Genomic DNA, 22,466 nt, shown 5'->3' with positions numbered 1-22,466 from the left:
GTTGATGTGACCCGAGCGAGACACCGTGGTCCGGGTGGTCCGGAGGGTGGTGGTGGTGGTGGTGGTGGTGGTGGTGGTGGTGGCGAAGCAGCCCTGGGCGGGCTCTTACTGCCAGCGGGCTATGCTATGTGGCTCCATGCGCGTCGTCTCTTGTGGGTGCCGCTCGCAGTAATTTGGACAAACACGGGGGGATAAGAAATTAGCGGCTCTAAGGATTTCAAGGGGAAAAGAATAAACTGGTCTGCCGCGGACTGCGAAAAAAAGGAAGAAAGGAAAAATGGTCCAAGGCAGCGCAACACGCAACCGCGGACAGCTCGTGAGGGAGGCAATCTAATGGTGTGGTGTACGGGCATGTACGGAAACATACGGGTCAGACGCGGGCGTAGTGGCAAAAAGGTGTATTTTTTATGCTAAAGCGCATCATGGCATCAAACGCGCATGTTCCTCAACGAAATGAGCACGCGCAGTCGGTCACGAAACCATGGCATGGACGGCGCGCGGAGCGGGATTGAAACCTGTAGTGCACACGGATATGAGGTTTCTCGAAGATACAGTGTACGATGCAGTGCTTCCAGGATCGTGAGCGCGTGAGAGGTACTCGCGTGTGTACGTGTGTGTTGTGGTTCTGTGACATCAGGTGGGCTGTGTGTGTTCTTTAGTGTGTGTTCACGTCGCGGGGGATCGTCGAGCTTAAAAAAAACCGCAGATGGCATGCATGCTGTTTAAAGTAGGGCGAGAAGGAATTTGTCCTAAACTTACCCGCGTATTATTACTTGGAATCGGATGCCACCGACGGGTTGGTGCAGTTGTCAGTTCTCCTAACTGCACCAGTCACTTTAACGCAGCAGTCGCTTTAACGCAGCAGTCGGGAACAGCCTGGTGGAGTCCAATGGCCCACATAGTATAACAGATATGGTTGGGGGGTTGCGGATTGTGCGCCGCGCATGGCATTGCATCGTCCCAAGAGCTTCTGGTTGACATTGCTGGACCCGCACAAAAGTATTTAAAGGAGGTCCACTACCTATTTTGGACATATATATGGGGCACCAGCGGCTGCTGCTCGAGGAGCATTGCTCATCATCCAGGGCAAGATTAAACCTTCTAGACCAGACACCCATTCTCCTTACACGCACATATATGGCCGTCTGGTTCAGTCATCTTGAACACATGTAGGGTTCGCGCCTTTGTGTGCAATCTAGGTTCCTCCTCAGCTTGAACATTGGGACCTCCCCCCCAACAAACACCCGCAACACACCACTAAGCGACATCGGCCAAGGTGAAAGTTCATCTTCTTAAACATTCCATAGTTCCGGACATCTCCGCGCGTTGCAAAACATTTTCGACGTTTGCAAAATGCTCCTCATCCATTTCCAACGCGCGCCTGAAAGCCCTGAGGCGCCTAATTGATCAGCGTGTCCGCCTCCTTCACACACCTACCCAAGCCTGCCAGCAAGCTACCACCATCACCACAATTACCAAGGAAGGCAGTTGCCAGCCAACGTGTCCCGGTTCTGCCCCACTGCACAGTGCCACACACACACACACACACAGACCTACGCGACGCGAGGTGTGAGCCTTAGGACTGGGCCACACCCCGTCGCTTGTTAAAATTGCCGTATGCGGCGTCTGGTGCAAGGCCCACCATCCCGCCACCGCTTATTACAGCGTCTAGCAGGGTCTAGAAAACGCTACTTTCCATCACCCGTGCCGTCAGGCATTCAGGATCATATTCGGCGGCCCAGCTTCGTGGAGCAAAGGAGCACACACGACCGTGCACGAAGTCTGGAGGTAAATAAGAGAGCGCAGATGAAACACTGGTCATGTTTACCAGATATGACCGGTTCTGAGATTCGATTAAGAGTCAGTAAATTCTGCGGCTTTAAAGGGGCTTTCGGGACGGCCCAGGACTTCTGTACGGAGCGCTTCACACCGAGCAGATGGCTTCGGGCACAACAGCTGCAGACACGGCAGCGAGTTTAACGTCCCAGCGCCGGCGTCTTTACGATATCCTAGCATCAACACATGTCCTGCCTTCCGGCCTCACCGCCCAGCACGGTCCGGTTCGGCAAGGTCCTAAGCTGTCCCGCGGCGTCCCATCCACTCCAATGGGGTGTGGGGTCCAGTTGGTCGCATGCAGAGGGATGTCAGCCTAGCAGCTTTGAAAGCTTCGGAGCTTCAAAAGCTTCGGAGCCACCCACCAGCCGGAAAACAGCACCAACAGGACTCAATAGAAAAGACCAATCTGGTACCCGGTCCCTAGCAGAACAAAGTTTTCTACGGCCCAGCATTCTACGGCCACCCACCCACGGCAAAACACGTATTGTGCCGCCCACCTGCCGCGATGCATGGATCCAGGCAGCAACGGGAGATGGAGTAACAGACTGCTGGTAACAGAATTAACGGAGACGAGTGCAGCAGCATACCAACTTTAACATTCCAGCAGTACATACTTGTCTGCCGTACGATGTAAATAAATTCGATAGCGCAGAGGCAACGAAAGGCCACACGCGGCACGCGCAAATCATCTCCGAAACCCCCATCCTCCGAAACTACATCAGTCCATCGCATCATTCATTCGTCTACACACAGCATGCATACACAAAACAAAACCCTCTTCCTACTCCTACTGTGTCCTTAGCTTGAGGGGAAAACCAGAACGTTAAAAAGGTTTTAGATCCATGTCTTCTTTTCCAAGTGCGGCAAGCACTGCCGTACTTGTCGTACCAGTGTAACAGTTTTTTGCGCGCTTATGCGCTGCGGCTCTGGTCCCGCATGGGAACTGCGTCGTCAGCGACCAAACCCCCGACATGACCGAACCTCATAGTAACCCCTTTATGAACTTTGCTCCCTCTGCAGCAAATTGAGAGGCCGCGGCTCTGCGCCATCCAAACATCTGCTCCATCCAAACATATCTGAATTCGCAGGACAAAACGTCAAATATAAAGTACTTAGGGTTTTCGTTATCCGCGGTCTGCCCTTCCTCCGCGGTCCTTCAGCCCGGGAGGCTGGGGACCCGCCGGGGATGAATGATGGCGAGGCCCCCTTCCCCTTCCCCCAGCCTACCCCACCCCCTAGACACACCACCGTCGACATGTTGGTTTGACGATGCCGATTTTCATCATCTTTTTTAAATTAAACAGATAAGGAACATACGCGAATTGTGCAAAATGCAGCTACATGCATAAACAGTGCCGCAGAAATATAGAACCACGGAAGCCGGGTTCGCACAGACGTGAGGGATTCATATTGTTATATCGTCATAACATCGTCATACTGTCATGTTGTTAGCAACGGAGCTTGTGCGCAAAGGAAAGTGCTGATATCGCCCAGTAGCTGTGACTTCAGTGACATGTACACAAAACCCTTAAATCCCTTAAAAAATAACCCACTCACGCATCCACATGTCCCGCAGCAGCAGCAACAGCAGCAGCAGCTCTTCTTACGGGCCTTAAAATTGCCTAAACGGGCTTCAAAGTAAAACTATAATTCCACTGGAGACTTGCAGACCAGCACAACACCTATTCACGCGAATCGGGTTCGTGACATTTATACGCACATATACACACACATACATGCAAACACAAGCAAACATAAGCGCAAAGAAAAGCAAGGTGTAAACGCAAACGCGGACAATTACGTGCACATATGCATAGGGAAAAGTGCCGTACGGAGAACGCCAGCATTCGTGCGGTTTGCTTTTCGTTGCCGTATCCGTGAATAAACCACCACTGCATTCAGAGCACATGCACGTCGCCGTATGACGACGTATGCGTGCACGTGCACAACACAACACAGGAAAAAAGATGAACGAATTGTAGCTGCGCCCTGGGCGCCTGTTATGCTACTCATTTTGTGTACCGCAGGTTGTTCGCCGCCTGTGTCACATCACATCGCTTTGCAACGCATAATGTGCTATCCGAAGCCCCGTACCGGATCCATTTGAAGCCAGGTTCCAGATCCAGAGTCAAATCCAGTCCAAAATTTAAATCGTAATCCAGCACCTACGCAGCCAGATACCCACAGATGGATCTGTGCATCGAGAACATGGGCCGCGTTTCACCCAACCAACAACGGCTTTTCCCTCTTTTTCCCGTTTTTTTTAATTAGGTCGAGTTGCACACAGCTGGAGTTGCACACAGCTGCAGTTGCAGCAGCTGCTGCTAGGCTGATACTGCAGCTGCTGCTGCTGCTGCAGCTGCGACTCCTAAGCTCCTAATCCCTACTGTCCCTTTGGGGGGCTATCAGTTCCGACGGCCACCCGCGTCCTGCTCGGGTTCTTGGCCTGCAGCGCCCCCACTTCGACGTCCGTATCGCCGCTACCCCCGCCACCGCTGGCCGAGTGGGCCCTCTTTCCACACGGCCCGCTCGTCCTGAAGCCGCCCGAGCCCAGTGGGAGCCTAGCTGCGGGCCCTGGGATGTTGTTGCCTATGTTGACAGTGAGGTGTGGCTCGGCGGCTGCGGCGGCCTGAAGGGAATCGCCTTGCTGTACGGACGTCGTCCAAGCCCCCGATAACTCCAAAGCCTCCAGGCCCGCCGTTCCTCCCCGCCCCAGAAGGCCTACGTTCATGCCATCTAGAGGCACTACTGCGCCGCCGGGGTAGTGGCTACAAGCGGCAGCCGACACTGCCGCCGGCATGGCCGAGCCTTGCAGCAGTCCCGACGCCGGGCTGCTAGCCAGAGGCCCAGATAGCAGCGTCGGAAGCATTTGTACGACAGGAGGCTGGATGTCGGTGGCCGCCGCCGCCGCTGCTGGTAGCAACGGCGGCGGCGACTCCGAGGCGCGCAGCATCAGCTGCTGCTGCAGCGCCCATGCAGCAGCGTCGGTGGCGTCGTACAGTTGCTGTTGCTGCTGCCCGCTGACAAGGCCGCTGCCGCCGCCGCGCACCGCCCATCCGCTGCCACGGCTGCTGCTGTCTGATGAAACCACACGGCTTATAGCCTGAGCAGTACTGCTAAGAGTACGGGGCTCGCCGCCGCCGCCGCCACCGGACGTCTCCGTCGGCGTCGACGCAGTCGTAACGCCACTGCTGCCGTGCATTGGCGAAACGACCGCCGCTGCATCGGTGCCGTACATGTACGGATGAATTAACATCGATGTTGGCAGCATTTGTAGCCACGGAAGTGACCCAGTCGAGCCTCTTCCACGACCCGACGGCTGCCCGAAACAATCGCTGCCGCCGCGTCCGCCACCACCGCTTCCGCCGGCGATACGGTAATCTGCAGCCGTGGCGGCGGCCGCACCGTGCTGCTGCTGCGGCGGCGGCGGCGGCGACAGCGATATGAAGGAAAGCGGATTGATGGGGAGCAGAAACTTAGGCGCTCCTGATGCTGCTGCTGCGGCGGCGGCAAGAGATTGAAGTTGAGGAGACGATGGCTGACGGCGCGAGCCTGTGGCAGTAGCAGCCTGACCCCCAGCGAGGGGCTCTACCTCCGGAGCGGGGGCGCTGGCGCGCACAAAGGAAACTGATCCGGAGCGGGCCGCGCTGGGCGGGTTAGCAGCTGATGTCCTGGGGTACCCGTACGCTTTGTACTGCTGTAGCTGCAACTGCAGCTGTAGCTGGTGCTGCTGAAGCTGCAACTGCTGTTGCAACTGCAGCTGTAGCTGCTGTTGTTGCTGTAGCTGTTGTTGTAACTGTTGCTGTTGCTGGATATGTTGTTGTAGCTGCAGCTGTAGCTGTAGCGACGAGCCGTGGGGAGACGCTGTGTCTTCTTGCCGTGATCCCCGGCCCCCTAGCTGCTCTTGCTGCTGCCGCAGGTGTTGCTGCAGTTGCTGCTGCAGCTGGTGCTGTAGCTGCTGTAAGTGCTGTATCTGCTGTTGTAGTTGCTCCAGTTGCTGTTTCTGAAGTGAGAACGGCGACATGCCACTGCTACTGCTGCTGTTGCTGCTGACGGACCAAACAGATGGCTGTTGTAAAACCGTGGTTGCTCCGGAAACCGGAAAAAATGCCGGAAGGTTGTAGCAGCTTGCGGCATCTAAGTCCGTGTCTACAAGCTGCAACAGCTGCTGCCGCAGTTGCTGTTGTTGTTGTTGCTGCTGCTGTTGTTCCTGGTGCTGCTGCTGTTGCTGTGGTGTGATACCCATGGGCTGTAGGACGGCTGCACCTCTGCTGCCTGGTGCTACGGTCTGCGAGGATCTCATCGCGACAGCTGAGCCGGCTGCATTAGTGTGCTGCCTGCCGCTTCTTCCCCCTTCTCCTCCTTCCTGTCTTGCTCTACCTCCATCTTCTCCGGCTCCTGCACCTGCAGCGTTAGACGACACGGCCGTGTGTCGTACCTCCAACGCCCCCGACGATGGCGGCGACATCGCCTCCCCAACCGGCGGCGGCGGCGCTGCCGCCGCCAGCGCCGAGCCGCCAGCTGACCCAGTGGCAAACAGGCCTGGCGGCACAGCGACTGTAGAGCCCACTACGAATAGGCGCGATTCATCAGAAAAACGGTTGAAAGCCGGCGGGACAGACTCACGGATTGCGGCTGCGCCAGGGAAGGACAGCCGCTGCGCCGGCGGCGGCGGCACAAGTAGGTGCGGTACACCCGAGGCCGCTGCGGCCGCCGCTACCGAAGTTGGCGGCAGCGGCATTGACGATGCCCCTCCCTGGAAAGGCAGGGGACCAGGCTGTGACGCTGGCAGCGACGGTGGCGGCGGCGGCGCCGCCGCCGCCGCCAGGGGCGCCGTGTCAGCGGGATAATCGGAGAGCTCCTGCGACCACTCGGCAGCCAAGGCGGCCAGTTCATGCGGCCCCGTCAGCTCACTGCCGGCGCCACCGGGGACGACGCCGCTGCTTCCGAGACCATCCGAGAAGCCAAGGCCCAAGCCGATGCCGATGGCAGTGGGCAGGACACCGCCGTCGGAAATGCCGGCGCTGTCATCCGCCGCCGCGAGCAGCAGCGTCTCCACGTCAACGCCAGCATCAAGCTGCTCAAATATGTCCGGTGGCGGGGGGACGAGCAGGCGTTCCGGCCGCAGCGGTGGCTGTAGCACGGGCGGCTGCAGCGCAGCCGCGGATGCACCTGGGCCGACCGCAGGCCCTGCCGCAGCTATGACGACGCCACCTCCTCCGTCGATACCCCCTAACACAACGGCGTCCGCGATAGCCCCAGCCGTGGGGCAGGGGGGAAGGCCAGCATCTGCTGCAGCGGAGCCGCCGCGGCCGCGGCCGCCACCGCCGCTGCCAACAGAAGCTAAAGAAGCAGCAGCGGAACCAAGCCCATTAACGGTATCTGAAAAGGTACGTGCCATAAGCGCGGGCGCACGGCCGGCTCCGACGCTGTCCATGCCGCCGCCGCCGCCGGCCTTACTAACATCGGCTGCTGCCGCAGCAGTAGCGGCGGCGGAGTCCGGTCGCGCTGTTAAGCTGCCAAAGCGGACAATCCCATGTCCTATTTTGGACATGGGGGCGGAATATCGGTACCTCAGTACGGACGCCTGTCCGGCAGCTGTTGATGATGCCACTGGGCCGACGGGAAGGAAAGCCGGTAGGGATGGTGTCGATGTGGGTGGTGGTGTGATGGAGCCTCCTTGCTGCTGCTGCTGCTGCTGCTGCTGCAAGAGCAGCTGCTGCTGTTGCTGCAACTGTTGTTGCTGCTGTCGTACTCGTTCCCACTGGCGCTGTAGGTCCAACTGCTGCAGCAGCAGCTGCTGCCGTACTTGCTGGTACTGCAGCTGTTGCAGCGCGAGTGGCGGCGGTTGTAGTAGGCCCAAGTCGAGGTCGAGAGCGAAGGGGGGCAATCCAGATCCGGTTTCATTGCTGACGGCATCCCTCTGCCGCCGCCGCTTCGGGACACCGCCGCCGCCGCCGCCGGCCCCGCCACTATCGCTGCTGTCCCCTCCGCACATTGCTCCGCCACCGCCGCCTCCGCCGCCGCTATCCACGTGGACAGCCCCGGTCCCCGATCCCATCGCGCCCGAACCGCTGCCGACAGGCCGCAAGGCCTCGCCGGGTTGCGCAGCGGCCCCAGCGCCGCTATGGCTGCGTGGGCGATGTGTAGAACCACCCATCGCCGCATCCACGACCGCCGGTTCTCCCAGGCCGGTGCCCATCAGAAACGTGCCCGCCGCTGGCGCCGCCAGTGCAGGCAGTATTCCCGTACTGTTGCCACCTCCGCCGCCTCCGCTGCGGCCTGCAGGCTGCTGGTCCCCTGGCCACAATGCGGACCCATGGGTCAGCGGCGGCAGAAGCAGTGTGAGGCGCTCATCGGAACTACCCATCCGGAGAACCACCTCACTACCTCCCGAGCTGTTGCCGCCGCCCCTTGCCGGTGGAGTCGATGTCGGGGCCCCTACGAAACCAGTCGCAAGATTCACGTTCATAGCCGCCGGGACGGCAGCAGCGGCCGCACCCGCCGCCGCAGGTCTGCCAGCGGCGTCCAGGGCTGCAGGTGCAGCGGCTGTAGCGCACTGCGCAGAGGATGGTACGACGAATGGGCTCAGAAGAGGAGGCTGTAGCTGCGGCTGAATGCCGCCTGCGACGTGCTCGTTGTGCCGTTCCCCAGGACCGACTTTAAGGTACGTTCCTGGGCTAGGATCCAATCCAAGCCCCATGCCTAGGCCTGAGCCTGAGCCACCCTCGACCTGAGCAGTAGCAGATGGACCGATAGGCTCAGCAGCCATTTCGGCTGTAGCAGCTCCGCTAGGCTGCAGCTCCTTGACGGTGACGTCAGCAGGCATATCTGCCTTCAACAGGTCGTCGCTACTTCCGCTTGAACTGTCTTGGCTAACGTCGCTGTCGACGCTGCCGCTGCCAACGCCGCCGTCAACGCCACAGCGGCGTCTGCTGTTGTAGCTCCGCCGATTGAATTGACCGCCGCTGACGTTGTCTCTGCCGTCAACGTCACCGCTGCCGGCGTCGCCGCCGCTCATACCCCGTCGTACAGCTGAGTAGCTCACATGGGTGTCGCTTTGTAAGACAGCTGTAAAAGGTGTCTGACGGCTACCTGGCAGCGGCGGCGGCGGCGGCGGATTAAGCCCGGAAAGGTGTTGCGAAGCCGCCGCCGCGGAGTCGTCGCCTCCCGCGGCGGCTACCTGTTGACGGGAAGCCGAAGATAGCCAACGTTCGGCCCCATGCAACCCTTGCTCTGGCAGGCCCCCCAGCTGGCCAAGATGTCCATACGCTGTCCCATGCACCGTACTGCCGAACATCGCCAGGCCAATGTCACCGCTGGGGTGTGATCCGCCGCCGCCCGATGGAAAGAGGCCGCCTCGGCCGCCGGACAGCACGGGTCTTATCCCGATGCCACCAAGGCCACCACCTCGCCCGCTACCTCCGAGGCCGAAGGCGTTGCGTTGTTGCTGTTCCCAAGGGGGTTGAAGGGCGATGCTGGTGGCAAGCTGGAAAGGAAGCAGTCCTGGAAGGGAAGCTTGTCGTTGGGCGTGGCTGCGTTGGCGGGCGCGGTTCTTGGCCAACATCATTCGGCAAGTCCTGCAGAGCCATACAAATAGGCCGACAACGTGCAATCTTGTTTTCTTTTTTCTTTCGTAAATTTGAATTGTATTTTCAGTTTGCATGCTGGGATTGGGCAGATGCTGGTTGCCGAGGTTCGAGTCGCGGCGTCGCGGCTGCGTTACACCTAGTTGGCTTCCCAATACGAATACGGGGACTCAGGGACAGGCGGGTAACCAGTAATAATTAAAAACGAATGTTAGAACGGGTAAGATTTCTACGATATGATGTTCAAGGCTTCCGATGACTTTGACAAGCGAAGCTACCGTTGGAAATAAGCTAGTCCTTTGCACCATCCTTTCGCCAAATCAGTTACTATTACTGAGACATACCTGTTTAATCCGTCAAAATCTGCAAGTGGATGGAACCTGGAGCATTGTTGGCAGAAGCGTTGCGCGATGCCGTCGACCAATATAACGGGAGCTTTGATGTGCTTATTGCAGAGCCGGAATCGCTGATGCGTCTTGGGTGCACTATCCAGGTTTGCATTGCAGTTTTCAACCTGCCATGGCCGCGAAAGGAACACATACGCTTGGGTTGCGCGGCGAAGGCCTGACCTGCAACGGCATTCGAAAAATAGCCCGCGCAGGTACGGCCACACGAATGCCTCCTCCCGGTGTTCTCCCTACTGTAACACCCAGCACGAGGTAAAGGCGGTCCCTTCACCATCCTAAGACGGGCCCCCGTGCCGTCCCGTCGCGAAAGCTAAGCGACTCGCCTTGCAGCGGAGCGGCGCCGATGGACGCCGACCATTAGCTCCTTGACCGTCGTCGCTAGGCCCCTCGCGCTGACTGACGATGCGCGGCGGCGATGTCTCATCGTCTGGCAGCATCGGTCGAGCCAACGGTGTGTCGACTGACAAGACCGTTACCTCTTGACTCCAAGGCGCGTTCTGGGCCACCTAGCACCATTTACGATCTCAACAGCCAGTCAGATGGTACCATGCCATAAGCGTATATTTCCGTGTATATCCGGTATGGCTACCGCATGTAGCAACGTGACGTGTAGTGCGTGAGAGATATAGTTGTTATTTTTGTATGGCTTAAAGCCCGAACGAATTTTGGACAGCCAATGTCCGAACCAAAGCGAATATGACGCATGAACAGTTGGGTTTCCTTGCACGTAAGTTCGGTAGAACATGCATAGCCCATCGCAAAAGATGCCATCGTCATTTGCATATTTGCTGGAGTTAGGGTGCTGTGGCAATACGTCCTAACGCTTCCGTACATTTGGACTAAGATGCTTACAAGATACCGCTGAGATGCCATTTGATTAAGCTTTGCTTCATTTGAATCTTGACAATCTAAAAAAGGAGCAAGTATATATCCACCTGAGAAAATGACATTGAGAAAGCGTGTGCCCGCAGGCCCGGAAATTCTGCTATGACAGGATTTAAGAACATTTAAGAAAATTATTATCAAGTTAATTCTTTGATCATAATATATTCGTCAAACTGAGTCTGCAGCTGTATTTGCACTAGGATCCTAACGCTACCGTTAGCGCTACCCGTCGTTGCGACCGACTCCATGATCTCACAGTTCTCTGACACATAACACTCCTTCTCCTATATAATCTTAAGTATTAGGGATTCTGTAACATAATCTTCACGCTACCACCTCACCGCTGCGGAAAAGAGAGAGCCACTGTATTCATCCTGGAAATCTATCGCAGTGTGAAAAGCTCAGTATGGCACATGATGGTAAGTATAAATTATATTTAGCACTTTTATTATCCTATGTCATCATTCATCAACACTGTCCTTGCTTTGTTAAATCCTCCTGCGACAACAATGAAAGGTCACCTTGCAATCATCACTCGCTTTGCCCTGCACGGCGGCACGCATTCTTACATTGCATCAAGCTCCCATTGTTGTGACTGCACATGTACCAGTGTTTAGAGTCCAGACACCAGCCTGATGATGCTGCAAGCTAGCTTCGACCACCTACATTCGGTGCTGGCGATTCAGTGCGTTCCTTAAGCGCGCAGGAGGATTGCTACGCAAACTAGGCCTGTCTTGAGAAACGTTGAGATAGGATAGCAAGTTGCTCAATATGATTTTTCCTTATTACCGACTTATGCTCTACTGAGCTACCGGAAGAGAACATTTCGCTGCGTGTTAATGTTATAATGAGCTGCAATGCACGAACAGTAGACACACATCACTCCAATACGTTGGCTCTCTTCTAATGTCATCTGGGACAGACATTGATTTCCCAGATACACGCACATCGGGTGGGCCATTTACACCCTCCCCCAATCCGAGGTATACTAGACGTACATCGGTGCGGCCCGTATGTACCTCAAATTCCTGAGGAGTAAAAGAGTAAGCCAAGGGCAGACAGACTTCAAGGTCCAAGTACATACGGGGAAGACAGCATACAGGGCCTTCCGCCAAGGCCTGCCTCTGAGGCCGTACCTCATAGCCACAGCTTGTCAAGCAGCAGCCCTCCAAAATGCTTTGGAAAGATCTGTTTGCCTATGTAGGCAAGTGTGGGTAAGGGAGGCAGCGACGAGGCAACAACGCTCATGATCGTTTTGGGCCCGAGGTTGCAGCGGATTTAGATTCCGCCTTCCTCACACCAAGAAGCAGGTGAAGTAGGCCTGCTGTGATTGTTACATCAGAGCTGCCTTTCAGTGAATGTTAATGATCCTTGAGTGGATTTGCTTTCTTTGCATCGCCCTTGCCCAACCTACTAACTATCGGGCTTGAATTCAGTGTAACGGTCCAGTCACAGCTACCGATGATGATAAACAGGGCTGATACCAACATAAAATCATAATGATAATGATTATCATTCCTTCAAATAATGTAAAGGACCTGGGCGGCCTTCATTTTGTCCCTTCGCTTTCCGTCCTGCAGCAAGCAGCAAGCAGTGGGAAATCTCCCTCAATATTCCCACGATAGCTATTAAACCACGTTATGCCACAGGCGATTATTTCACACTGGTATCTCCTAGCTTCTACATTACCTGCGCCTCGGGGCCGCTACTACTTACCAGTTTTAGCCGTTTTAGCCGTTAGCCGAATTACCGTAGCGGAACTAAAGATTTTACAAAATAAATAATTATTTGCATGCGGTAAAATATTTTGGCAAAATTCAGAGTCTTACCGTAAAATCTTTAGTTCCCGGGAGGGAATTCGGAGCGATGCGGTAAAATATATATGGCCCTTCGCGCACAGCAAGCTTTTGGCACTAGATCTTATTCTATTTTACACATAATATTGTAACATAATAATATATTAACCTATTTCTGGCAGCAGCATGGGCAAGCGCAAGCTCAGCAAACACCGCTTCATTGACAAGCTGCCGGCCATACCGGCGGCTTTTGCCAGCGAAGTGCAGTAGGCATTCGAGAGATGACATATCTAAGTTCTTACAAGCTGGTTGGTGTCGCCGGGCGTGAAGTGGCTGTATTTAGATGGTTACGATGGCCCTTTCTTGGAGCGTCGTGAAATGCTCTCGCGTCCTTCATCAATCATAAGAATTCTGCGGCTGGTACAGAATGGTGGATGTTTGGAGGCCTTGTCACGGTGGCTTGGCTTTCAGATGGGGGTTTACAATTTGGAGTTTCTTAATTTGAGACGTGTTGTGATGATTCTCATTTCCCCTCATGCGTGAGAGGGAGGCGGGCAGTGGTGTTGCATGGTGGGGTAGCTTTGCAGGCCGGTAAAATCCCAGGAAATCATCCACAGTACCGTAAAATCTTGGCAAAATCCACCAGCATGCGGTAAAATACTTCGTTCCGTAAAATATATTAAAATCCATAATTTTGCGGTAAAATCTTTAATTTGTAAAATCTTTAGTTCCGCTACGGTAATCATCCCGTGATTGCGCTGGGACATGCTCCGATATCACTGTCTGCACAGACGGCGCCAATTGCTGTAGACAGCATGTTGTATTTATTTTGACATTATGACATGTGACATGCGATCCTACTACAGTGGGTCTTTCATACTTCCACAATAGTGCTGTGGCTGAATAAAGTCAGGGCTTCGTTTGATGTTCGATGCAGCTAGCAGATGAAGATAACTCCAGCTATGGCAGCGTCCCCAAGCTGTGGGGACCTCTGCCGTTGGGGAGGGCCGTTTGTACCGGGGCTCTCTCCCCTTGGGGAGCCTGAGAATCTCCCCAAACGATTTTCCCTGGGGAGTATTTCGCCGTGGCTGAAGCGCCCTCACCGGACGCGCCCGACCAGTTAGGGAAGGTCCAGGAGTGACTCGCGCCGCCTAGCGCCATCGATTTCCCGCAATCCCGGCGACCTTCCCGACGGCCCAGCACCATACCAATTTGTACGGCATGTACTACCCATCCCTACAGCAAACCAATGCTTCAAACGAAATTTCCCATTGCATGAGGTAGACAGTTAGTAAGCGAAATTGGCTCTGTTGGTTAGGTGAATACAAACAATAGCTTTGCCTTACCAACTTCACTCGCTGATGAAGCTTAAGGTCGAGGACCCCATTAAGAAGAGCATTGCCAATGCAAAGAGGAATAAAAGGCGACGGGATAGAGCAAAGCAGCTTCGGAATGCCCAGCCCCCGAGCCTTTCGACAAACGTAGCTGTCCCAAGTGCCAATGCGCAAGAGGCGCCGGTGAACATTGATAACGACGCGACCTATGAGCTCGAAGATTTTGATCCGATTCACCGTGAAGACGCTGGCGACGTGGAAGCATCGGAAGATGCTGACGGTTTCAGCGCAGCCGAGGAGGAACCAGAACCAGAGCCCGGACCAGAGTCCACGTTAGCACAAGATGTGCGGGAAGCGTACGTGCGTGACTTTGCAGCAGCCGCGGAGAGCCGGACTTGCTTTCTGAACAGCAGCGCTGGCGTACTTCGCAGCCTGGCGGGAAGCAGACCTGAGGCGTGCCCCCGGTGCGCCGTGCGCTCCCCCGAAGGGGGACGGACCTGCCCTGTGACCATCATTACTTGGGAGCAACCCATATGCGTAGATGTCCCTGTGTGCTGGTGCACACCCTGTCGGGCGTTTCATAACATGCGTCCCACAGAGTTCAACTGCCTACCCGACGCTAAGGCTGGGTGGGACCTCCACCTCCAGCGAGACGGCCAGCATGTTCTCTGGTGGCACCAGTCGCTCCTGCAGCTGTTCGACCTTGTGTCATTCAGGAGCAGGCACCTGAGTGCGGACGCGTTCTGCTCTGCACTCCTTGACACCTGGGAGCAAAATGGCATCCGCCGTCCAGTTTCTGTTTCGGCAACCACACTTCGTAAACGCCTTCGGCAAGCACTCCTCCTGTACATGGACTGCCAGGGCGTCGTGGATGACTACCCGGAGGGCACACTTAGCACCTGGCCCCGTGGAGCTCTGAATGGGTGCCCTTGTTGTGGGGACACTCTCAGGTGCAGCAGTGCAGTGAATGGTGCGGCCGCAGCCGCCCCAGCCCCTGTTACAGGTGCCGCATCGCCGGGGGTCGTGGGAGAAGCAGCAGCAGTGGAGGGGCCGGATCCTGGACTGGAGCGCACAGAGGTGGCGGCAGCAGGCAGCCCTGCCGCCACTGAGGGCAATCCCGTCCCCCCAGTCCCGTCAGCCGGCGCAGCAGCCCCAGAAACCATGGCGGCAGCGGTGTCCACGGGCGCTGAAGTGCTAGGGGCGGCAGTGCTCGCGTCGACTGACTGGCTGCTTCGGGACACCTGCAGCCCCGAAGCCGCAGGGCCTGGCCCCACGAGCTTGCACTCGGTACATTTCGATGCCTGCTTTAAGCTAAACCTGCTGTCCCATAAGGGCTACGTTTCTGGCTACACACAGCTAGGACGGCGCCGTTACTTCTTGCCCAACGCATCGATACAGCAGGTGCTTTTGGACGGTCATGCGTCACAGCAGATTGGTGTGACGCACTGCTCGAACTTCGATGCTGACAAGGTGGGTGTGGGTCGGGAGCCAATGCGTGTTTTTAGTGAGCAGCCTTTGCCTTTTCCCCCCAATCACCATGTGCTTACTACGCCACGCAATTCGCGGCATCCACCTTTTTGCCGTGCCGTGCCGTGCTGCCGCTGTCCAACCCTCTGCCTTGCAGGTCCTGGCTGCGGAATCAAGGAAGGTATGATGTGTCTGGACGGCAGGCACCTGAATTTCTCGATGATTTACGGGGCTTGCAATTGCAGAACCTCATCACGGCTGTCGGTGTCGCGTTATGCCGGCATGGGATGCTCCTGCGGCTCATGAACCTCTTCAGTGGGGAGCGGCACGCATACTCCACTGCTGCAGCGCTGTCCTTCCTTGCAGCTGGCACCGCTGTACAGTACTGGTGGTACGATATCGCGTGCAGGTAAGTTCCTCTGAGGCACGATGTGTGGTGGTTGTGTGGACACCTCACACGTTGTACTTTTACAGATGGGGCAAGTCATACGCCAAGTGGCTGGAACGCCAGACGCCGGACCTGCAGCGGCTGGGCAGAGGCATGCGCCCACTCATTCCTCCCTGGCACCGATATGCTCACAGGTGCGTGTTTAGCACCGTTTGGGCCTTGTGCGTCTCCTAATACGTGTTTGCCTTTGCCCTGCAGTTACGCATGCCAGAAAGCGTTTGGGCACCTTGGGGTGCACGGTGTGGGACAGGGGACGGGCGAGCCAGCAGAGATATTCAACAGTGTGGCCGGTCCGCATGGCCGTATCACACAATACATGAACCCTGTCACTAGGGAAGCGCACTTGGAGCGCGTGGCGCGGCTGTACTGCAGGGATGTCGTAAGGGATTTACCGGCAAGGTTGTGGCGAATGCGGACTCGGGCTGAAGCTGCCCTGGACAGTGCCAGACACCGCATCCGTGTCCTTGGGGCCGCGTTGGAGCAGAAGGGCGGTGATGCAGCTGTGGTAAGCAAGCGGTATTTTAGCAGTGAAATCGTAATGCCAACGTATCCTTACATGTGCAGGTACAGCAGTCCCTCCAGCAGCAGCCTCGGCAGCTGGAAGCAGCTGACGTGGTGCCTGCCAGCCCAGAGGCTGAGTATGCTCGCTGCCGGCTCGCTCTTCAGAAGCTGCAGCGGGAGGACACCCTCGATGCCAGCTCTGATGCGGTGCGGCTTGGGTTGCTCTTCCCTGGTGCTGACTCTGTGCCGGTTAGGCAGCGCCCAGCCCTTATCCGTACAATAAAAACCCAGGCTGCCGATCTTGAGAAGGCCCATGCCTATGACCCCGCTGCCTGGGGACCTGAGTCCGAGCTTATGAGTGCAGCACTGGGGAGCCTGGCGAAGAGAGAGCTGCGGAAGCTTTTTGCGGAGGTGGAGGTGAGTCTGCGAGGTTGTCGGGTCTTCATGCAACGGGGCCATGTAGGCTCTTGGTTCCTTGTCTGCCAGCCGAGTGTTGTGTGCAGGGATCGAGCATCACCCAAGGTCCCCAAACCCCGGGTGATAGGCTGCAAGCCAAGTTTGTATTTGCTTGGAAAAGATTTAACTTCTCTCCCACCATGCCCCACTTTTGCACCGCGGCTTTGGCCCCCTCTCGATGTTGCACCCTTTCCTGACCCCCTTCCCTGACCCAACCCATCAGGATGCCGTAGCCGACATGCATGCCCTGGAGCACGTGGTACGGCGACTCAGCGGGCGGCGGCATCAGCAGCAGCTGGCCATTAAGGAGAAAAGGTGCGCCAGGCAACGGTTTGTGCAGCTTTGGGAGCAGCTTACTAGCTGGAGTGCTGTACCTGGAGCGGTGACACCGGAGCTTGGGCAGGCATTGGCCATGAAGGGAGCGCTAGGCCAGGCGCTAAATGCACAGCGTTATCCCTGGGCTGCACAGTCAAATCATGGGGTGCCACGATTGGAGGCAAGCTTGCGCCGGGTGCTGCAGGAGGAAACACGGTGCAAGGAGGAGTTGGCGTTGATTCAGAATGAAGTTGAGTGTGCTGTAGCATTTTATGTCCGCCGGGTCGCTTTGCTGGAGGGGGCAACTCACAATGTGGCTGCAACGAGCAGTCATGCAAAGTTGCTGCTCTTGCACCTTGCATGGCAGCAGCGCATGCTCGAGGGGTTTACCTTGCTGCAATCGACCCAGGATGTGCCTCGTTGATGTAAGCAGCTATTATCCGTATATGGGATGCACGGCTTGGGGAATGGAATGTCACGGACATTGGTTGGTGAGGCAATGACGGCTCGGTATCCTCTGGTTGTATTTGGGGAAAGGTGGCAATGCACGTGTTGTTGTGTTGTTGTTCGGTAGACATATGCTGCATGGTTGGAGCTGCCACCACTTGGATTGCTGACAGCTGCTTGAACAGCCTTCTGTTTGGCCATGGCTCTTATCCACGGCACATTGTAATGTTCCTCGGCAAGGTGCATATGGTGCATGCTGCATGGTGTGCCACCTGAGCGCTCCTCTTAACAGCTAGGAAAAGGGTAACCGACCCGTGGGTCAGTGGGGTGCGTGCAACGACGTCAGTGCCTTAGTCCCAGACAAACTCCATCAGTGGAAGCGCCGTCCCCAGCTAGCAGATGGGCATGCCAGAGGTCGCGCAACCATCCCCTGGGTCGTGATGCAGATGCACCCACGGGCTTGTCACAGTCCCACACAGCCCTATGGCACTGATCGGCTCGGTAACCCATCAGTTACCCACCTTCAACCCCCCGTAGCCCCCTTGTAAGTTCCTACCCAGCAGGAGGGGTAACAGGGCCCCAGGGTAACCCCCTCCGTTGCCCTGGACTATGGACATGGGCCTACTGGTCTTATTTGTTGTCCTCTTAGGATATCTTTTGTACATGTACATGTTAGCAACCTACAGTATCTTGGCATCTCGGGAAGCATCGTTCACCGTTTCAAGGTCTCTAATGCTGGCAGGACACATACATGCCTTTGTGCTGAAGGCTGGGCATTGAGCAATAAATCTGGCAGGTGCAGGCTGCAGATGTTACAACAGCAATGGGTCAGGGTTCAACGAGGCAGCCATGGGGTCACAGTGCTTGCTTCCTACAAGGTGTAATAGTATTTAGGATCACAAGGACTCTGATACAGGCCTACCCATCTTTGCTCTCGAGCAGGGAAGCTGGCATTCATGGAGATGGCCTTCCGGAACGTAAAGCAGCCATACCAATGCCGACATACCGGTAAGCCGCACCCTGAACTGATGCCATGAGCTGTGATGGGCGTCATTTCGTTTTCAATGTCTAACTTGACTAGTGTCAGAGTTGAGTGTCAACGGTCGACCTTGGCCATGGCATACGGACATGGCGACATATCTCGACATGGATTTCTGCCAAGCAGCCCGCGTCCTGAAAATTTTATACAGGCCTTTTCAATCAGCAACAAAGGTTACAAACAGAAATTTTGGCTTGGAAGGGACAACCTCAACTCTTCGAACCTCCCCTTCTGGCCACACTCGAGAATCCAAATGCCATGCGAAACCCGGTACCTCCGAAGTCGACCCCCTCCAATCACCCTGAAAATTTGACACAACGACCTTCATGACATTAGAATACCAATGCAATTCGGTTATATCCTAGGGTGGCCGCGTCCCCTGCAATGACTTTTCAGCACGGGCTCAATGTTCTGCCGCCACGGACATGGTGTCAGTATCCCAACGTTGGAACCTGTGTCATACCAATCTCGTTGCCGCAGTGCAGTGAAACCAACACTGCATCTTCCGTTCATTTTAGTGACTCCAGGATTGCTGCAAGCCTGCCACCCTTATTCGCCCTCCCTCGTCCCTGATCAGATGCGGCCCGTTTCCCGCCATTGCCCAATCGTCCTCTACCGGCACCACTGCTGCTGCTTCCCCCTCGGGTATTTGAGCCAAATATGGCATGCATAGACGGCGGCAACTGGGCCGTCTGGGCTCCTGAGGCCCCATCACCACCGTTGCATGCACTAAGCATGCATGGCACTTGCACCTGCTCACCCCATAAAGTCCCACCAATGCCGCCCCTTCCACCTGCTCCACCGCCTCCCATCCCCCCACCACTGCTGCTGTTAGGGCTGAACATAGCATGCAGGTGCGGCTGCAGCTGCGGTAGCTCGCCTCCTAAGGCCCCATTGCCACTGCCGATACCGCTTCCACTTCTTCCAACACCACTTCTTCTGCCACCACTGCTACCGTCGCCACCACTTCCACCACCACCACTTCCACAGCAGCCACTTACACCACCACTGCTTCTGCCGCGGTGACTTCCACCACTCGCACCAAGACCCAACACGGCATGGATATGCGGCAGCGACCACATCATTCCATTGCCACCAGGGCCCAGCACGGTGTGAGTGGGCAGCAGAAGCCGTGTCATCTCACTTCTCAAAGTCCCATCACCGCCGCTGCCGCCTGCCTGGCCGCCGCCACTTTGGCCGCTGCCTGCTTGGCCGCCGCCACTTTGGCTGCCGCCCGCTTGGCCGCTGCCACTTTGGCCACCGCCACTTTGGCCGCCGCCACCATTTTGCCCGTCGCCACTTTGGCTGCCACCATTTTGCCCGTCGCCACTTTGGCTGCCACCATTTTGCCCGTCGCCACTTTGCCCGTCGCCACTTTGGCTGCCGCTGCTTTGGCCGCCGCCACTTTGGCCGCCGCCACCTTGGCCGCCGCCACCTTGGCCGCCACTGTTTCTGCCGCCACCGCTTCTGCCACCTCCACCGATAGTGGGGCCCATTAGACCATGAGTGGGCAGCAGCAACCGTGTTGTCTCGCGACCGAATACCCCATCATCCCCACTGCTGCCGCGGGGGCTCAATACAGCGTGCATGGGAGGCTGCAGCTGCACCGGCTCGGCCCCCAACACTGTATCAAGGCTGCTATTCCAACCACCACCGTTGGTGCTGGGGCCCAATGCGGCACCAGCCATGTCTACAACGGGCTCACAGTGTGGGCAATACCAGTCCCCAGAAGGAATGTTGGATAGTGGTGGTGTCAGGCAAGTCATGTGATAGCAAGCATCACATCCATCACACAATAGCATGTCACCCCGGGTACCCTTTTCTGTCTCCCCGCATACCACACAGGGTGCATCAGGGTCCAGGTCATCGGCGCCACCACTCTGACTGCTGCAAGTGCTTCCAGCCCCGTCCTCTCCTGTGCTCGAATACGATGCCCCGTCATCATCAGTGCTGACGGTGCTGACTGCATGACCAGACCTCAGCCCCCATCCAGGCCGACCACGCTTGCCTGCAAGGGGAGAGCTCATAAGAACATGTTTTCTCCTAGTCACAAGAATGTCCAGACCCAACTTACGTGCCTCCAATAGCCCAGCATCAACAAGCTTCTTGCGTGTCGCGACTGTTGTCTTGAAGCCAGCCATGCCGGTTACCATGCCAATGGCTTCCTCCTCACCGAACATCTCACGAAGCTGATCGAACTGCTGAAAGGCCTCAGTCATCTGCATTACAAACTATCTCGTCAGCATTCCATGGCTCACAGCATGCCTCATGTGCTAAGAAGACAGTCATGATGCGGTTTGGCCCACCTGCTGCGGTGTCGGCTGGCCCCATGATAACCCTGCAGTCTTGAGTGCTGCACCCAACTCCTTCCGGCTCAGCCTCACACCCATCTCCGCTAGCGCAGCCCTCAGTTCGGACATGCCTTCTTTCTTTTTCCGCGTGTTGAAACGCTCAAAGGCACACTGCAGCTGCTGCTGGTCGACCGCCGATGTCCCTGTACATGGGTACCATTGGTCAGCAATGCAATAATGCCCAATTTGCCACCACCAGACATTACCTGCTCTGTGGCAGGTCTGCCCGTTTCTGCCGCCCACGTCGACCACATCCTCCTCAAGGCCCTCTGCATCACTGAGGTCCCCATCCAGCAAATCAGCTGCCATGCTGCGTGCCCCTGCCCGCTTGGCTGCCTGCTTCCCTTCCTGCTTCCCTTCCTGCACTCACATCCAAAAACATGATTTGTGATGTCGAAAGCATGCAGCTACTACACGCATATCCACCTCAAAACTCCGCGTCAGTTCCTCCCTCGTGGCTCGCAGCCTGCAAGGCAAAATGAAAGTGTGGAAGTACCAAACAGGGCAACAAAGCATGGGAAAGCGTTACGTACTCTGCCACCTTGGCGGCATACCGCTCGTCACGTGACTCTGCCCATGCAATCAGCTGCAAGCACAGTTCCTTCCGTAGATCCACAGTCTGTGCGTTCACCAAGGGAATGCATGGGAAACCCAGGGCAACACGTGTGGCCATACAGCTGCCACCGCAGGTGCAGGGGCCTCCAGACTCTTGAAGGCGCCCAGCTTCCAATCTGCCTGGCTGACAGGTCCTTGGTGACCCCCTTATTGCACATATGCGGCACGTACTGCGCCGCAGTGCCGAACGTGTTCTGCAGGGCGGGCTCTAGGACCATCTGCAGGAGATAGTACAACGGTAAGAACTAGGCTTGTGTTGCCAGGCCCCCCAGCACCATGCCGTCTCCAACTTGCCTGCCAGGCCAATCGCCCTAGATTCCTTACGAAGTAAGATTCCGCCTCGGGACGCTGGATGTCGTCTGATTGCTGTTTCCGAGCTTTGACTCGGACCTGCGGTGCAGGTGCCTGCAGCTGCCTCACAGCGTACGCGTTCTTCAGCAAGTGCTCGACGTGTGGCATAAGCCGACGATCGCTCATCCAGCCCCAATCGTGGCACTCGATCTCCGAGGACGTCGGGGACGCAACGACAAGCACAACGGCCGGGAGTTGCCTAAAGTCGAGCATGGAGCCTCAGGGTTATGGTATGGCAACACGGCGGTAACCGGAAATTTTCCACAAAAACAACCCATCAATATACTCACTTAACACGTAGGCCCTTGAACGTGTCCATAGAGAATTTGGTGAAAACCTGCTCCAGTGCATCGCAGACTTTGCGCAGGGCTGCCGCGACCATTGTGCTTGCCGTCTTCTACATAGGAGCTATGGCAAATTATGAGTATCGGCAAACAATTAAATAATGAGAAACCTCGCCGCACCTTCCGAGCCATGGAGAAGTGGCTTCGGGAACGGCGTTTGTAGGAAAATTGCCTAACGCCAAGGATTGTATTGGTTTATGCGATAGGCCTTAAGCATTGCTGAAGGCCAGACCCCAATCTATGTGAACGACTTTAGGACTTTTGGAAGTAAACACGGAAAATCAC

The 22,466-nt window shown here is 56.4% G+C and overlaps 3 protein-coding genes across 3 annotated transcripts; 1 reads left to right on the top strand and 2 right to left on the bottom strand.

Annotated features, from left to right (window-relative positions):
- Positions 1-9,768: 9,768 nt before the first annotated feature.
- VOLCADRAFT_48769 (uncharacterized protein) lies at positions 9,769-9,942 on the bottom strand (the record flags this gene model as incomplete). The annotated part of the gene is made up of 1 exon (XM_002949335.1): positions 9,769-9,942. A coding segment is annotated over one exon (174 nt), but the record flags the coding sequence as incomplete, so codon positions are not given.
- A 3,932-nt stretch (positions 9,943-13,874) lies between these two features.
- Positions 13,875-18,018, top strand: VOLCADRAFT_89791 (uncharacterized protein; the record flags this gene model as incomplete). The annotated part of the gene is made up of 8 exons (XM_002949452.1): positions 13,875-15,317; positions 15,472-15,495; positions 15,560-15,723; positions 15,789-15,896; positions 15,961-16,267; positions 16,327-16,680; positions 16,943-17,034; positions 17,928-18,018. 8 exons carry the CDS (start codon positions 13,875-13,877, stop codon positions 18,016-18,018), a joined length of 2,583 nt encoding a protein of 860 aa, XP_002949498.1.
- A 919-nt stretch (positions 18,019-18,937) lies between these two features.
- Positions 18,938-22,219, bottom strand: VOLCADRAFT_104302 (uncharacterized protein; the record flags this gene model as incomplete). Its single annotated transcript, XM_002949334.1, has 9 exons — positions 18,938-19,994; positions 20,359-20,528; positions 20,595-20,739; positions 20,827-21,014; positions 21,078-21,231; positions 21,298-21,337; positions 21,658-21,704; positions 21,811-22,036; positions 22,128-22,219. 9 exons carry the CDS (start codon positions 22,217-22,219, stop codon positions 19,668-19,670), a joined length of 1,389 nt encoding a protein of 462 aa, XP_002949380.1. The 3' UTR covers positions 18,938-19,667.
- Positions 22,220-22,466: the final 247 nt, after the last annotated feature.

The sequence above is a fragment of the Volvox carteri genome, assembly GCF_000143455.1.
Source record: "Volvox carteri f. nagariensis unplaced genomic scaffold VOLCAscaffold_14, whole genome shotgun sequence".
NCBI lineage: Eukaryota > Viridiplantae > Chlorophyta > Chlorophyceae > Chlamydomonadales > Volvocaceae > Volvox > Volvox carteri.
This window is presented reverse-complemented; position numbering and strand designations above follow the sequence as displayed.